At 41.9% G+C, this 18,818-nt stretch overlaps 1 protein-coding gene across 1 annotated transcript; it reads left to right on the top strand.

Annotated features, from left to right (window-relative positions):
- Positions 1-1,220: 1,220 nt before the first annotated feature.
- On the top strand, positions 1,221-17,284 carry Plac8l1 (PLAC8 like 1). The gene is made up of 4 exons (XM_021215081.1): positions 1,221-1,424; positions 6,936-7,072; positions 15,716-15,852; positions 17,013-17,284. The coding sequence occupies exons 1-4, from the start codon at positions 1,306-1,308 to the stop codon at positions 17,151-17,153; spliced, it is 534 nt and encodes a 177-aa protein (XP_021070740.1). The 5' UTR covers positions 1,221-1,305; the 3' UTR covers positions 17,154-17,284.
- The last annotated feature ends 1,534 nt before the right edge of the window (positions 17,285-18,818 follow it).

Here is an 18,818-nt window from a genome sequence, read left to right as displayed (position 1 = left end):
GTTCCAGATCTTAGAGACTCAGCATACCCAGAGTGCAAGATATCTCAGTAATACTTTTTAAAATATTGATTGAAGGGGCTGGAACAATTGCTTAATGGTTAAGAGTACTGGCTGTTCTTCCAGAAAACCTGACTCTATTCTTAGCCACCACATGGTGGGTCTCAACTGTCAGTGACTCTGATCCAAAGGGATTTGACACCCTCTTCTGGTCGTGTGCACACCAGACATGCGCATGAGACAGACATTCATGCAGACAGGACACCCACACATTTAAAAAGAAAGAAAGAGAAAGATTAAATGCCAACATAGTATTGTCTCAAATGTATTGGGTTAAGTTGGCTTCTTTTTGCTTTTTGTTTCACTTGACTAACAGAATTTAAAATAGCTCAGAATGTATTTCTATTAGCAACATGTCTAGGGGTTTGTTGAATTCAGACTAAACATTACTTTCATTGCACCATTTGAAGATAAATTATCTCAGTTTGTTCCATTTCAAGAATTGATAAATTCTAGAATTCCCCCTTGTTAATGATACTTTGTGACAACTTCCAGGGCTTTCTGTTGCAGAAACACCTCCTTGGGTGTTATTTCCAGAGTTTTCAGTTTAGGCCACTTCCCTCCTTTAAAAAAACATCTCAGAAGGTTCAGTTGTAAAGACACACTTTGGATACTTCTGTATCCAAGAGGAGAAGGCTCATTTGAGTTCAAGAAAACCCCTTCACTTTTCCAGGCATGTATGATGTGGGGTGTTTTTTTGTTTTTTGTTTTAGCCCCCATTTGTAATTAGAAATATAGGGTTCAGTATTTGTATACGTTGGGGATAGTCTGTCCTCAATTGTTTTTCTTAATGGTTTTCTGATCCTTTAAAGACATTTGTTCCTTGATAAGCAATCCCCAGGCTGGAAGACCTTTCTCTGCTTTTGGGTAAATTATGGAATTGTGTCATCTTACAGGATTGAACCACTGGCCCTGTTGATGAAGCCTTGCCTAATAGGGTAGAAAAGTGCAGCTTCTGAGACAGGAGACATGGAGCTTAGTGGCACTTAACATGAGTACTTAGTAGAGTGTGTCTCCACGAGTCTCTTCCTTCAGACTAGAACAAAAAAGGACAGACCCTCCCTTGGGCATGTGCTGTCTTTAAAAAAATACAATGTCTCTCAGACTGCTATGACCTCAGGTTCCAGAATACCAAGCTGACATTCTTTTTAAAGGCATGCTTCCCTTTGATTTGAATCTGAGTTTCAAGTCGTTCTCCGTATTGTCCAAGGGAAAGGGTAGCAAGGTGGCAAGAAGACGCCTCTAACTATGAGCTGGATGGGACATCATTTCTCCAGATGGTGCAAGGACATTTCCTTGCTCCGTACACACTTACCACTCTTCTCACCCATGCCCTCTGAAGATGAGCATTTAATCTCGAACGTGAGGTAGGAAGTCAGGTGTCTGTCCACCCAGGTTTTGCTGTTCGTTGGACCATCTAGCCAATCTCTTTGTAAAAGGAGCCAGGGAGAGAATAGTGGCTTGTGGGAAAAGTGGGAGTTACCTATTGCCGTATGTACTTGAAAAGGGGGCAACTGTGCTTGGCTTGTGGAAGGAGAAGGCCCCTTCCTGAGTTAAACCACTTCATTCTCAACTTAAAATGTCCCATCCTAGCCAAGGGAAACTTAATTTCTGGAGTCTGCCTGTAATTTCCATCCCTTTGATATAAAAACCTCAGAGCTTTGACTTTAATTAAGAACTGAAGTAAACAAGAAGGCTTGAGTAGAAGGCACAATAAATTCTTGGCACAGCAAATTTGATTAAAGGAATAGCAGAAACTGCCCAAATTGATGCACTCAACATGAGCAGTTAGTCAACATTTGGTGGGGAAGGTGCCCAGCTTCTTAGAAGAGGGAATTGGAATAGACTGAAGCCAGAAAGAGGCATGGCAGGGTTTACCAATCTGACAGTGTTACTAGGTAGGAGGAACAGATGAGAATGTGTCTGCTGTCACACACACACACACACACACACACACACACACACACACACACACACACACACCATGAACACTAGCTAAAACTTCCCTCTTGCCTCAGCACCATCTTGCTTTTAGTACCAAAAGTTCTCCATCCTAGTAAAATACTTCTCCTAGAAAACTGAGATAGTTGGTCATTCCAACTATATTTCAAGGCACTTGGGTAGCACATATATCGACTCAAAAAAGAACAACAACAAAAAAACCCAACAACCACAAAAAAGCCTGAGCCAGATTTCTCTTCCTCAGGAAAGCAATGAATGTCCATGTTATATACTAGATGCTGAATCATGTTAATAGTAGCCACCATTAATTGTGTGCCTACCAATGCACCAAGTACATGATATTGTTGAATGCTCATGACAACTAAGAGCTCGAGTAGTTAAAACACAGAAGGAGGAGGAAGACGAGGCCAGAGATAAGGCAGTGATGGAGTCTTTCTTAAGCATAAAGAACTGGAATGTAGCTGAGCTAGATTTGAAATTCAGTGGGCACAAATCTGTTCTTTCTGCTTGTGAGTGGACAGCTTCTCTGATTAGCGTAGTTTTGTGGGCATCAGCTGCATCCATCATGTCCTAGCTTGTTCCTGTTCTTCAGGGTGGCCTAAGCATCCCTTGGGGGACATTTACAGACCAGCTGCTCAAGAAGTTACAATAACTACTTTCATCTCATCCATAGCAGCCCCAGAATAGGATGAGCCACCCCCTTGCTCTTGGTTTGACTCTCTCTCTCTCTCTCTCTCTCTCTCTCTCTCTCTCTCTCTCTCTCTCTTTCTCTCCTCTCTCCTCTCCTCTATCTCCTGCTCTCTTTTGATAAGATTGATCTTGCTATGCAGACCTGGATGGTCTCAATTCTCCTGCCTTACTCTCCCAGGTACCAGATTACAGGTATACACTGTCATACCTAGTCATCTTTCTATTCTTAATGGCACTACTAAATGCCTAGCACATAGAAAGTACCCAGAGAGGGACTGGCATTTTAATCATGACAGATGAGCAGTAAACTTAAGTTGAAGCATCTTAGCCAGCATCTATAAATCTAAACACTTTAATATAAAGCCACTAAAGATTTAGAGTGTTAGAGTTCTTATTGAGTTCAAAACTAGGCAAACACACACAAGTAATTTTTTTTCCCAACAAGTAAAAGTTAACTTCTCAGTTACTTGATTTGGAGTAGATAGAAGACTGGCTTCCTTGCTGTGATAAAAGGTGTTATGCACATAATTTTAAGGTAGAAGCAAAAAATTCTTGTCTACGGCTGCAAGCTGTAAATGGTTCATTTCAGGGAAAAATCTTATCCAGGTGCTCAGCCCTCAGAAATCCCTCCACTAAAATCAGAGATGATTGAAGCTCTTAGCATAATGATGGACGCCTCACGGATAGGCATCACATCAAGAAGGAAATGCCTTGGATTGTGTAGACAGATGCAGAAAGCTTTTAGGCCGCCCTCTGCTTTTATTTCATCAGGTTCACACCTGAGAGTTATGTCCTCTACTACAGAATTGGAACACAGTTCAAGTTGCATAATTTAGCTCAGAGCAGCTAGATTTGAGAAAGGCTCAAATACAATAGAAGAGACAGTGAATCTATTTGATCCAATCAGCAAATATTTATCGCGTACGCACTCAGTTTTAGAGTAGTGTGCTGGATGCTGGGCATGCAAAGAGAAGCAACAGCATGTGCCCCTAGCAACAAGGAGCTCACGTGGAGGGAGATGGATACGAAAGCAAATTCTTCAGGACCAGTTTCAAATGTTTATCAGTGGCAATGACAAAACAAAAACAAACAAACAAACAAAACCCTTGGGTCATGTGGAATTAATGAGAACTAATCCATTCTGTTCTGGAGGCTGGAAGTCTGGGCTTCGGAGAGTATGGTTGGACTTTGAGGCCTCTCCTGGCTCATAGGGTGCTTTCTTGGTCTTTCCTATATATGGGCAGAGACTTCATCTATCCGGTTAACTCAGCATCCCATCCTTCTGACCCACTGAACTTTGCTTCCTGTGAGTCTATGAATCATTTCCATATACAACCGTCCTGGGGGCAGGGGACTCAATATGCATTTCACTGTGCATGTCAATCCACAGAAATAACCCCTTACTCACTTCAGAAAGAACAACACGAACACATACACATGCTATAATTCTCTTTTTTCTTCACAGGCATCTGAGAGGCAAGTGAAAAGGTTCTTTTACACATTTGGATTGATGTTATCTGATTACAAGGAATTAATTAGCCAGTGGCTTCTGCTTTTCAGCAGCTATGCCTCTGGGAATTTTTGAGAAACAAGAAAGCTTAAATGTGTTTTTAAATGTAATAAACTATTTGTGAGTTAGACTGAGTGTGGTAGCATAAGCCAGCACTCTGTAGGCAGAAGCAGATTCATCTCTGTGAGTTCTAGGCCAGCCAGGACTACATAGTGAGACCCTGACTCAAAAACAAAAACAGGGCTCGAGAGATTAAGAGTACTGGCTGCTCTTCCAGAGGTCCTGAGTTCAATTCCCAGCAACTGCATGGTGGCTCACAACCATCTATAATGGTGTCTGATGCCTTTTTCTAGCATGCAGGTATATATGCAGATAGAACACTCATACAGACAAAATAAATAAATAAATCTTTAAAAAAACAATCAAGAAACAAAACAAAACAAAACAAAAACAAAAATGCACCAAACAACAAAATTCATAAGTTCTATTTAACAATGACATGGACATAAAGCTAACTTTTAGTGTTCGATTTAGCCTTAATTTATGTTTTATACTTTGTTTTATACTTTGTCTCAAGAACATATAGGATCTTAAGTTGCTAATGAGACCTTAAGTATTCTCTGCAATGCCTGACAGATAGCAGGATGAGGGATGCTCTGGGGCATACGCCACAGTTCTGAGCAGTTTCCCTGTGTAGGATTCTCTGGGTGACTTGCTGGATCACTGGACTGGGTATATTTCAAGCATCCTCCCTTCTTGTCTACCTTCTGTTCTCTTTCCTTGCCATTCCTATTACATGGACACTATCTATCTGGTGAAGACTTGGAAGCTACTGCAGTCGCCAATGGCTGTCAGGTGGTAGCAGAACAGTTGCTTAAGAATTACCTGGAAACCTGTTGTGGTACTGACTTCTGGACTTCTTTGGAGACCCCAGTTGGTCTGGGGGCAAGGCTTTGGAATTTGTTTGAACAAGCTGCCCTGTTTGGTAATACTTGGGCTTTGTCACTTTGTCACATCTTGTCACTGTGACAGGATGCATGATATAAACAACTGAAAGGAAGGCTTATGCATTTTGGCTTATGGTTACAAAGATTTCAACCCATATATTTTTTTTAAGCCCCATTGCCTTTGGGCCCTTGTTGAGGTTGTATGGTGGGATCATAGGAAGGAGGATAATGTGTATTTTAGGGTAGATAGGAGGCAGAGGGGGAGGAAAAGGATGGTCCTCGGCCCTTACAAAGGCAACTTTTAGAGGGGATTCCAATGAAGCATGTCTTCCAAATAGGCCTTACCACCTAGAGTGTCCAGAATCTCTTCAAATCATGCCATCAACTTCAACACAAGACTGTAGGGGACATTTCATGTTCGACTCTAGCAGGCAGTATTGGTGTGATGGAGAAGACATATCGTGATATTGTAACCTCTCATTGAATTTATTGGTCCAAGTCTGAAGGTCTACCTAAGCTAATAAAACTTTATGATTGTTCAGACATGTTTCACTTTCAGGTCTAGGGCATCTAGAACTTGGTGACTTACTGTAACAATGGTTCCTGGAGAAACAATATTGTGCCTTGTTTATTTTGTTGTAAATAAGAGGCAAGATCTTTCCTTAATTTTCCAAGGTACATAAGTGATCAAGTGCAAACCTTAAGAGAGGCACATAACAAGATAATGACAACGCTGTGCAGGCTCAGACTCATTCTAGGCCCCAAGTTGACTCCAAGTTGATCTGACTTTCCCATGAAGCTTAAAGCAGCTTACCTTCTTCAGCTGGCACCTGACTGGTACCATTTTCCTGGCTGAAATCCAGGAAAATCTTTCCACCCCAGAAAGAGGAGGGATTTTTGTTTGTTTTGGTTTCTGTTTTTTGTTTTTTGTTTTTTGTTTTCCTTTCCTCACTATTGGAGTCCCTTGAGCATTTGTTTCCTAATTTAGAATTACAGAAAGTGTAAATATCCACCCCTGTTAAGGAAAAATCAACTCCAAGTTAAACTTTGTGGTGCAGCTGTGGGATGTTCTGCATTGGTGTCATCCATATGTGGACTCCAGTGGCCTCCCTCAGGTTTCTAGGTGCTCACTTGGTCATCCTCTCCAATAAAGGTGCGTCATTCTTGGGCTATTGCTTACGTTACCTTGCGATGGTCACTCTGGAGACAGTACACTTTCCAGTTAGTTTATCCGTTGAACTAACAGGAAGTAGGGAGCTTAAACCACTTAGCCTAGGTCATGTCACCATGGAGGGGCATGCTGGGATCTGATCTGATGTCCTTGTTTCAAGTTTGTGAATTTAACTACTATGAAATTCTGGCAAACATTGGGCTGGTATATTGGCTATTGAACATGAGTGACAGGTCGCTCCTTAATGGGAACCTCCCCCTCAAAAAAAAAAAAAAAAAAGTCAGGGAAGGCATGCTCAAAGAGTGAAATGATGGAGTCAGCTTAGATTAAGAATCAGAGCTTCAGATCAGCACCACAGGTCTCTTATCTCCTCTTACAGGGTTTCTCTGTGTAGCCCTGGCTGTCCTGGAACTCACTCTGTAGACCAGGCTGGCCTCGAACTCAGAAATCCGCCTGCCTCTGCCTCTCGAGTGCTGGGATTAAAAGCGTGCGCCACCATGCCCGGCTCTTATCTCCTCTTTATTATTCTGTTTTGATTAATGGTTATCACTCTGCAGCATCTTTGTTAACCAGTTAACCATCATCCTTGACCCTCCAGGAGCCATGTGCCAGCTCGTGTCGTGGTGAAACAGCCGATCCGTGGAGCCAGTGGTAGGACCACAGTCACAGCCATTGTTCAGACTGGTGGGGACTGGAGCACTGGACTCTTCAGTGTCTGCAGAGACAGGAAAATCTGTAAGGGTTTCCTTTTTACTTAAGCGCCTCTTTACCAACCCTCCCCCATTTCCCCCACTCCACCCCTCAGTCCACCTAACCCCCAACCCTGAGGAAAAGCTACCCCAACACAAGGTCAAAAAGTAAACGATTTCTGAAAAGCTCAACTAGTCTAGTATCTCAAGCCTACTCTTTAGTTGAAGAAAAAAAATGTGCTTTTCAACAATGTAGATCTATTCATAGGATAAGTGTGGTATTTTCAAAGTTTTTTTTTTTTAATGATAAAACCCATTGTTGACAAAGATAGATAAAATAGCTCCCCTCATCCGCTATTGACTTGATAACTACATTCCTAGGAGCTTAGTCTAATGAAATAAATTCTCTGCAAAGTTTACCAGGAACATTAAAACCTCAGCACTGGTTATCATAGCAATGCTTGGGATGGTATACACATTGGATCCACCCACTGAATTATTACACGTCCATGAAAAGTCATGTAGGAGAGTGACGTTTAATGGGTAAAAAGGTATTTTGTGTACAGTTTTATTTTTATTCATTTATTATTTTCTGAGACAGGGTCTCACAATGTTTCCCTGGCTGGTCTGGAACTCATCAAGAATCCCCTGCGTCTGACTCCTGAGTGTTGGGATTGAGGGTGCATGGTTCCACGCCTGGTTTACCTATGGTTTTGGATTCAAGAAGCGGCGTAAGTGCCAAACTGTGTTCACTAGGCTGCATCTGGAGCATTTAGAAAAACATATAAAGGATACAAATACAAGCATTTATAGCAGATGTCTCCCCATGGCAGTCTGACAGATGTTTCAGTCTTTATTACCTCTTTAATATCTCCATGAAGATTATGTATCACTCTTTGTTTGTTTGTTTGTTTGTTTGGTTGGTTGGTTTTTCGAGACAGGGTTTCTCTGCGTAGCTCTGGCTATCCTGGAACTCACTCTGTAGACCAGGCTGGCCTCGAACTCAGAAATCCGCCTGCCTCTGCCTCCTGAGTGCCGGGATTAAAGGCGTGCGCCACTACACCTGGCTCATGTGTCACTCTTATAACAACAAGAACCATCTGAAAAGAAACTCCCTTTGTTGACTGAGTTCTTTTCTGGCCTTTAAAATTTAAAAGCACCATTAATAAAACAGAAAAAAATATAAAAGATGACCAAAGGATGGAATAGCAGCTATAGTTATACCCCTTGGATATTTTGACGCATCCCTCCAACCCCAGATTTCTTTACTTACTTGTGTACATAATTTACACAAATGGAAGGACTGTAAATACACATTACATTGCACCTCTGTTTTAATTTCATCACACATTTAGGTTGTGAACACTACATAAGCACATCTGGAGCTAATTTCTTAAATTGCTTTATGGATCCCCTTGTACCATAGTTTATTTATGCAGAAACTCCTATTGGTGGACCTTTATGTGGTTTATTCAAACCAATGCTGTGTGAATATGCTTATTCAGATGTCATTTTTTCATGGCGTGAAGATATCTGTCTTGGGTAATGCTAGTGGGTAAATTTGCTGACCAAACAGAACATGCCTCTCTAAAGCGTCCCATTATTGGAAGGTTCAACTCCTCTGGAATAACCAAACTGAAAAGTGGTGTGCTCAAGTTCCCACCCACTTTCCTACTCCGGCTCTCTGGGCCTTCCACACCGTAGCTTCTTGTCTTTGTCTTGTCTTGCCTGTGAGGTAGAAGGATGGCATTCCACACACAAGGGGAGAGAACAGGCTTGGGTTTAGGTAGGCTGAGGGAGTTGATGTAACCACCAAACTTGTAGGTATAAAGAAAGGAGCTAAATGTATGCTATAAATCCTTATTGACCTTGAGCTCTGTTAAAGAAGACAATATATGACTAGTAACCCATTTATACATTCACCTTATATAAATAAGATGTTACAGAAAAAGGACCCATTTTTCTTTGTGAAAACCAATTTGTGCTTTTAAACAAGAGCAATAACAAATATCAATTTGGATCATTTCCCTCTAGGTATTTTCCTCTATATTAACCTGTGTATCCATTAGCAATATAGGCTATTGCTTTGTAACTCTTTACGCAAAGCATAAATGGTATTAAGCTTACCCATTATGCAATTTGATTTTTTAAAATTCAAATTAATCTTAGAGACTTAGCCATGTTGGTATTTAATTGATCTTTTACTACATCCTCCTAGAAAAAAGTTTATGTGTGTGAGTGGTATGTGTGCAGGTGTGTGCACCAGTGTGCATGGGCAGAGGCCAGAGAAGGGCATCTGATACTTTCCTTTATCATGCTCCTCTTTATTCCTTTGAGAATGGGTCTCTCGTTGAATCTAGAGCTTGCCTGGCAGCCATCAAGCCCTAGCACACCTGTCTTTTCCACAGTCCTGGTGTTTTAGGTGGGGATGCCAGCCTGTTACATGGGTGCTGGGATCCAACCTCAGGTCTTCATGGTTGCACAACTACTGATTAACCGCTGAGCCATCTCTCCAGTCCTTTGGCCACATTCTTAGTGGTTACACACTCACATCTTATTTGATCTTTAGCCCACTGGCATACACTTACAATTTAAAAATTTATGATACAGACAGTGCTGCAGTGACTATTCTTGTAGATCCTTCTGTGTGCAGTCGAATAGCATTACTCTGGGTGCTGATAAGTGAAATTATTCATTCCTAGAGGGTTTTGAATCTATCTTACTAGACTGAGCAAAGTTATCATCTAATGTGATTAGGCCAATTTCCACATCCATGTATTGTTATTCTATGTCTCCAAGCATACATTAAAAAGGGGGCATTCTTGTGAGGAGCAAGTGACTTCTGAGAGTATTAATATGCCTTTGTAATATTACTGTTGGCCATTGGTATTTCCTTTTCAGCAAGCTACCCTTTCATGCCCTGTGCCATTTCCTCCTCTCCTGTCTTCTTTCATACATGGATTTATAAGAGTCCCTCCCATATTCTACATGCTAACCCTGGCCTCAGATATCACTGCAAAGCCTTCCCCTTCAAAAAAAAAAAGTCACCATCCTTCTATTCTTGTGCATCTCTTTTGGAGTCTAGCCTGAGCATCCTCATCTCCAATCACATTGCTCATCAGGCAGAGCAGTGACACTTGGCCTAGAGGCTTCCAAAGGGATTCACCTGAGTTCAGACCATTCCATAGGCATAACTATAGTGATAATGAACATACTGTCCTGGAATATGCAAATGCACATGTGTTATGGCAGGATGGAAATGTAAAACATGAGAACATACGGACATATATGTAACAGTAGGAATCTGCTCTCTGCCCTTCCCTAATAATGTTATAAACTTAAGGAGGAATTGCTCAATTCTTCTGGAGATTAGGTGAGCTAATTGTAAAATGGGTATAGCAAGAGGACCTATTTTATTCATCAATTGGTTTTCTGAGATAGGGTCTTAGTAAGACTAGGCTATCCATGAATTTCCTATATATCACAGGCTGTCCTTGAACTCATGATCCTATTGTCTGAGTTCCACAAGTACTGCAGTTATGGGGCAAACTGTCACGTAGGCCATAAAAGTGCCTACTTTATATTACTATTTCAAAGATTAAGTGATCTAATATATACAAGATTCTTTTAGTGAGAGCTTGGTACACAATGAACTCTGAATATTAGCTATTGTGGAATAAAAGTTTGGGCATCATACATTTTTTTTTATGAACCACAACTGAACTCTATTTCAAAATGATTGATTTTGAGTATTGTGGTTTGAATGAGAATGTCCCCCATAGTCTAATACATTTGAATGTTTGGCGTGCCAGTTGGTGGAACTGTTTGAGAAGGATTAGGAGGCATGGCTTTGTTGGAGGAAGTGTTACTTTTTTTGTGTGTGGGGGGGTGAGCTTTGAGGTTTCAGAAGCCCACCGTTCCCAGTCAGCTCCCTCTCCGCCTCTTTTTTTGTGGATCAGACATAAGCTCTGCTCTCAGATGCTGCTCTAGATCCATGTCTGCCTGTCTGCCCCCATGCTCCCCATCATGATGGGTAAAGACTCTAACCCTCTGGAACGTGAGCCCTCAAATTAAATGCTTTCTTTTATAAGTTACTGAGGTCATAGTGTTTTATCACCTCAGTAGAAAAGTGAGATGAATATCTAAAAAAGCATGGCTATCTGACAGAGAGATTAGTAATAATAATAATAATAATAGACCTTTCCTTCCCATGGTACCCAGAGACAATGGGTCCATACAGCATTGTTCTTGATTCCTGTTGTAACTTAAAGGGAAACTTACACAATGCCCTGAGTCCTTGCTGTTCTACACATGAAGGAGGAGGATGTCCTCAAGTTCTTTGCTGCAGGAACCTACTTAGGTGGAACCAACCTTGACTTTCAGATGGAGCAGCACATCTACAAAAGGAAAAGTGATGGTATCTACGTCATAAGTCTGAAGAGGACCCAGAAGTTGTTACTTGTCATGCTATTGCTGCCATTGGGAACCCTGCTGATATCATCCCTGTTTGGTTCTGGGAGCCTCTTGCTTTCCTGGCATCTGGGGCTTTCTGGTGACTACCCCAGTTCCCCATCCCCCACGGCTACACACCTCCATTCAATTTCCTGACTCTCTGTACTTCTCCCCCCCCCCCCGCCCTGTCTCCTCTCCTACCTGATCCTGCCCCCTTTTCCCTCCCCCTCCCCTCTCCCTCCCAGACACCTCCCTCCCTCTATTCCTACCCCCATGATCATTTTGTTCCCCCTTCTAAGTAGGACTGAAGCATCCACACTTTGGTATTCCTTCTTCTTAAGTTCCATATGGTTTGTGGGTTGTATTGTGGGTATTCCAAGCTTTTCCCCCATAATATCCACTTATCAGCGAGTTCCTGCCATGTGTGTTCTTTTGTGACTGGGTTACCTGACTCAGGATGATATTTTCTAGTTGCATTCATTTGCCTGCGAATTTCATGAAGTCATTGTTTTTAACAGCTGAGTAGTACTCCACTGTGCAAATGTACCACATTTTCTGTATCCATTCCTCTATTGAGGGTCATCTGGATTGTTTCCAGCTTCTGGCTATTATAAATAAGGCTGCTGTGAACATAGTGGAGCATGTGTCCTTGTTATATGTTGGCACATCTTTTGAGTATATGCCTAGGAGTGGTATTGCTGGGTTCTCAGGTAGTACTATGTCCAGGAACTGTTTTCTGAGGAACTGCCAGACTGATTTCTAGAGTGGTTGTACCAGCTTGCAATCCCAAAAGCAGTGGAGGAGTGTTCCTCTTTCTCCACATCTTCGCCAGCATCTGCTATCACCTGCATTGGTCTTAGCCATTCTGATTGGTGTGAGGTGGAATCTTAGGGTTGTTTTGATTTGCATTTCCCTGATAATTAAGGATGTTGAACATTTCTTTAAGTGCTTCTTGGCCATTCAAGATTCCCCAGTTGAGAATTGCTCTGTGTAACAGATTCTCCCCTGCACTATGTGGACATTACCATCCCATGCAACAACAAGGGAGCTCACTCAGTGGGTCTGATGTGGTGGATGCTGGCCTGGGAAGTACTTCGAATGCGAGGTACTATCTCCCGTGGGCACCCATGGGAGGTTATGCTTGATCTTCATTTCCACAGAGACCCAGAGGAGACTGAGAAGGAGGAGCAGGCTGCTGCTGAGAAGGCTGTGAGGAAGGAGGAATTTCACGGTGAACGGACCGCACCAGCTCCTGTGTTCATAACTGCTCAGCCTGAGGTTGCTGATTGGTCTGAGGGTGTGCAGGTACCCTCTGTGCCCATCCAGCAGTTCCCCACGGAAGACTGGAGTGCACAGCCAGTCACTGGGGACTGGTCAGCAGCTCACAGGCCACTGAGTGGGTTGGAGCCACCGCTGAGTAGTCCTGCACTCCTCTGCAGACATCTGAGCAAAGGGAAAAGGTGGAAGGAAAATAAAGTTCCTAAAAACTGGAAAAGAAGAAGAAGAAGAAGAAGAAGAAGAAGAAGAAGAAGAAGAAGAAGAAGAAGAAGAAGAAGAAGAAGAAGAAGAAGAAGAAGAAGCAGCAGCAGCAGCTTGTGGGTCCTAACAACGAGGCTCAGAAGTGTCAAGGCATAATCAGCTTCTTTACGCGTGCTTACAGCTCCGAGATGTGTAAACAGAATCGATCAGGTGCTTAATTTGCCAGCTTTACAATTAAGCACATTTTAATTAATTGCTTTATTTGTGGGAATTTACAGTATTTCATAATCTTCACCGAACGTGCCATTAATTTCAAATTGCCCTAATTCAAGGTTGCCAATGCTGGGAGCCCTCTGTTCTTGCTGTACATTTTGCTGTTTTCTCCGTTGTTCAGACGAGTCGTCAGTGCTGGGTAGAGTCTCCATGTGCACGGGAATTATTTTTCAGTGCTGGGGGCTGATCCTTGTACATTCTACAGACATACTGCCATGGACCCGCATCTCCAGTTGGGATTTTTTTCTTTTTAAATTCAGGTTAAAATGTTAAAATGTTAAAATTCAGGTTAAGAATTTCTTGAGGCTACACGTAGTTTGCTCTCAGCTACACAATTCCTATCATACCTTAGTTTGGGGTGCACCAGAAGCTGCACTGACTAACACTGTACACACACTCCAATGGCTAAAATAAAAGCTCTGATGACAGTAAGTGATGGTGATGATGTCAAGCCGTTAGAAGTCTCGGGCGTTGTTGGAGGGCGTATGCAATGGTACAGGTGCTTTGAATGATTATTCGTCTATATTTGTAGAATTAAACATATGGCCTAGCAATTGCACTTTCAGGAAACTACCCAAATAAAAGGAAACATATATCCACATGTAGAATTAAAGGTATGTCCACGTAAAGACTTAAATGTCCAAATAAAGGCATATAAACACACATAAAGCATAGTGGTAGTAATATAAAAAAAATGGAGCTATAAAATGTTGATTAGTGGGAGAATAGATAAACAATTTGTAGAATATTCATACAATGAAATGCTATTTATCCAACAGTAAGAATTACAGATTCATATAACATGAGTAAATCTAAAACAAAAATGAAAACACCCCCCCAATACCTGATATTATACAAAACCAAAATAGTTATAAAAATAAATGTGATTCTCTTGAGGGCTGAGAGGAGGTAAAACTGCTGTATGGGGATTGGAGTCATGGCTGTATTTCTATAAGGAATAGAGGTGGGAAGGGTGGGATTTACTGTATAGAAATGTGACAAACACGGGAGAGCAACAATTCATAGTTCCTGATGTATAAGTGAATGTAATTATTAAACTCACCCAAAGTGAACAATTAAGATTTGTTCACTTGTGAACATAAAATCACCCTCGGTTAAAATATTTAGAATATGTGCGGGATAGTTTTATGTCAACTTGACACAAGCTAAAGTCATCTAAGAGGAAGGAACCTCAATTAAGAAAATACCTCCATAAGATTGGATTGTAGACACGCTTGTAGGGAATTTTTTAAATTAGTAATTGATGGGAGAGAGTCCAGCACATGGTGGGTAAGACCACCCCTGGGCTGGTGGTCCTGGGTTCTATAAGAAGGCAGGCTGATCCAGCCAGGGTAAACAAGCTGTGTAAACAGCACCCCTCCATGGGCTCTGCATCATCGGCTCCTGCCTCCAGGTTTCTGCCTTGCTTGAGTTCCTGTCCTGACTTCCTTCAATGATGAGCAGTTGTTTGAAAACACAAGCCAAATAAACCCTTAACCCCCAAGTTGCATTGGTCATGGTGTTTCATCACAGCAGTGATAACTGTAACTAAGACAGTGTTTCCGAAGACTGGTCATCATGGCATTTTTGTTGATTCGTAGTCCTCATTGTTTGAAAATACAGGATTGTCATCTTGCAACGTTAGGTGATGTAACATCTAAACTGCAGGTCAGGATCTCTTAACTTGTGGCCCATTCAGTGGCTTCGTGAGTGCCATGAAAGGAATGCACAATTTGCCTGCCTGTGGGTCTGTACTCCCTTTTCCCTTGTGAACAAGTTCACGACAGCCATTATATTCTCAAAAGGCTCTGTGGCCTCAAACATCTTTAGAATAGAATTCCTGTTAGACGGTCCATTTAGTCTGTGTAGCAACCCATATCAATAGTTAACAGCCAATGAACTAGTAAGTGGAAACCGTTTCCAGATGACACTTACAGGTCCAATCACCTAATAGTTTACAGATTAAAATGGACAAATGTCAGTGGCTCGGTGATGCTAACAAATTAGAATAAATCCTGGTCTGAGAAATAGAATAAAATCCTGGTAAGAATAGGAAACAGAGCCAGCATATACCCAAAAGATTTTCTACCATTAATATAGAAAGGGATATCTGTTTTTCAAGAATATTCTAGTATTCTAGGTCCATGTTAAGTACTGAAATGAGATGAACATGACAAGCATCAATTATTTCAAAAATTACCATTTTTGACAAGGGAGTAAAAGCCAGTTACCATAATCAATGCTAACAGAACTGTGTCAGGTTCAGCTTTGGCAATGCTCAACAAAGAATACAATTTTGATGTGGCTAGGTAACGGCAATTTTCTAACTCTAAGTTTTGAGAATTGTTTATTCATTCCCTGTCCCTGGTTGCAGGCAGACAATGCAGTGTTGAAATTGGTGGTGCAGGGTTGTGAATCTATTTAAGATATGAAGTTGTTCCCTGAAAACTGAGAATGCTGGTTTCCTTTTATGTGCAATTGACAGGTTTCTGGGGTCTGCTTTGTCCCATGTGTCTTGAGTGTGACATTGCCAGGCATTACGGAGAGTGTCTTTGTTGGCCACTGTTACCAGGGTCTACCTTTGCGTTGAGAATTGGCATCAGAGAAAGACATAGGATACAGGTAAGGGCAACTGAGGTATGTATGAATCTCAATCTTTCTGAAAACCTGGACGCTTTTCAAACCTATAATTTCCTAAAGTGATAGGTAAGAGAGAGGAGAGAGAGGTGTATTGGTGAAGATGTTTATCAAATTCACACTTAATGGAAAACCATGGGGGACAAAAGTTCTGATTTCATTATTTGTGAGTTATTTACTAAAATGCTATATGGTGAGGGCTCTTTCCTAGAAGAAATTATAATGAAGACTGTTGGTCAGCAGGCTTGGTCAAACCATTGGCCAATTTATATTTCATGAGATGTGCTTTGATGAATAGAGATAGGAGGTTACAGTTACCATCCCCTACCATCTACAAAAATAAAACCCCACATATGTCTCTTATTACTTCAAGACATGACAGATGGAATAAAACTTAATTTGGAGGATGCACTTGTGTAGCCTGTGTGGCACATGGAGACTTTACTTAGGAGGTTTCCTGGGGTCCTTATCTTTCAGTAGAGCCAAGATGCACAGACACAGATGGCCTTCAAAAAGGAACCTTTTGTGTTGGGCACAAACACAGATGCAGACAGACATTCAGACTGACTGATTCCTCTTTCTCTCTCACACACAGTATCTAGTTATTTTGTGGGATGCTTTCTAAAATATCTTTTTGTATGAAAAAAAAACAAGACATAGACTTATGTAACTATTCAAATAAAAGGAATATATGTTATACAACATGTACACACACACACACACACACACGAGCTGGTAAGAATAGAAACGTTTGCCTGGATTGTCTCTAGGCAGGTAGCTGGGTGGCTGGGCCCAGCTCTGGGGGAAGGGAAAGGAGATTTCCTTTCTACTTTCTATCCCTTTTTACAATGGGGATTTGGGACCATTTTAGTTTATTATCCACTACAAAAAGTTAAGTATAATGAGTCTAAGAGACACTAAGAAGAAAAATAGGAGATTTCAGTAAGAGGCACATGTCAAAAATTAAAGGGGCATGGTTCTGAACTGTAGTCCTTGACTAGCCACGGCTGGCCACTTGGGCTACCTAGTGTCTGAAGCGTTAAGTGTTTGGGGATCTTAGAAGCAGAGGGTGGGATGGGCCAGCAGGAACATTGCACAGGTTCTTAGAGACAGAAATGGTCCTGTGTAATTTGGTCTTGCCCTAGGGGACCCTCTGTGAAGACTGTGTGGTGGTGCATTGCTGCTGGTCTTTCTCCGTCTGTCAGGTGGCCCGAGAACTCAAAATGAGAACTTCTCAACTCTATGAAATCTGTGAAGTCTCTGAGCTCAAGGATACCGTGGTCTGATGACTCCTCTTCCCCCTCACTCTTCCTACACCTTCCTCCCAAAGCAGTCAGAAAGACGGTTCTTTTGTTTGCTTGTTTTGTTTTCCATAGGTATTCACCGGACTAGGAGAATAAATGATTTGCCCACTAGTATATGTGCTGTGTTATGGTTTCACTGAGGTCTTTAATATTTTCCGACTTCGCTATTTCGGTCTATCCACATACACTACCTTCTCCAGGTGAGTGATGTGTACTCTCATCTCCTGGGTTTTGGGACACTGATTTTTCTCCTAGTTTTCTGATTAAAAAAAATTTTTTTTGTGTATTTTGCTTGCGTGTGGCAACAGCTGGGAGTTAAATTGTGCTTCCTGCTTTTCTTACACTCCACAAACATGTGTTGCAACCCAACCTCTGGTACCTGTGAAGGAGATCTTATCTGGAAACAGAGTCCTTGCAAGTGTAAAGGGTAGAGGGGGAGACACACAGGATGGTCACGGGGAGACTAGGGTGGAGATGGGAGTGATGCTGTCACCAGGCAAGGACTGCTCAGGGATGCTGAAGCTGGAAGAGGCAAGGGAGAAACTCTCTCCCACCCCCGCCGCCGCCCCCAGCTTTTGAGGAAACACGGCCTTGCCAATATTTTGACTTTGGACTTTAGCATCTAGGAAAGTGACAGGTAAGTCTCTGTTATTTCAGGACACCGAGTCTGTGGCCATTTATATGATAGCCCTAGGAAGCTAGTAGCCAACCTACCTTGTGAAGTGAGTATGACCTCCACCCAGGTCAAGGGCACATAGCTAAGGAGCCTGGATACCTATTAACTGTGCCCCTGTAGGCAGGTCTGCTACCTCCTGTGTCTTACTTCCTCACGGTTAAAGGGGTTGGTGGTAGAGCCAATCTTAGAGGGCTGTGAGGTTATAACAAACAAGTCAAGCCATGTAGCACTGTGCTGAGTGATGAGTATTAAGGACTCAGTAAATGCACTATTGATATTTTATATTAGTAGTAAGTTGTACTAATTTCCTACTTACAGTTGGCACATAAAGTTTCTTAACTTCTGAGCCTCTCTCCAGCTAGATGGAAAGTTTCTTTTAAAAATTAAAAAAATTATTTTGCATGTATGGGTGTTCTTTCTGCGTGTACCTCTGCGCACTATTTGCATACCTGATGCCCACAGAGACTAGAAGAAAGGCATCATCAGCTCCTCCAGAAATGGAGTTACAGATAGCTGTGAGCCACCATGTGAGTGAGTACTGGGAAAGGAACCTGGGTCCTCTGTAACAGCAGCCAATGCTTTTAGTGCCTGAGATATCTCTCCAGGCCTGTCAAGTTTCTTTTAAAATTAAATTCTAGATGATAACTGAGTCAGTTAAATAGGAATGATAGTTGTCACGCACAATCCTATCACTTGGGGGACTGAGGCAGGAGACTGAGGACTGAACGGCCATCGTTCAGAATTAAATAATTCTCTAGGATGCCTGCCTGGTATGTGGATGTAGCAAACAAGCTAAAGGGGTAAAAACCAATTTCAAAATAATAATTGTGTTCATTGTTATCATTGTGTGTCGAGTTGTGTGTTTGCTCACGGTGCTGGTGTGCCATGGAGAGCATTTGAAGGTCAGAGGACAACTTTCGGGAGTTAGTTTTCCCCTCTTACCATGGGTGACAGGGATGGAACTCAAATCT

The sequence above is a fragment of the Mus pahari genome, chromosome 15, assembly GCF_900095145.1.
Source record: "Mus pahari chromosome 15, PAHARI_EIJ_v1.1, whole genome shotgun sequence".
NCBI lineage: Eukaryota > Metazoa > Chordata > Mammalia > Rodentia > Muridae > Mus > Mus pahari.
This window is presented reverse-complemented; position numbering and strand designations above follow the sequence as displayed.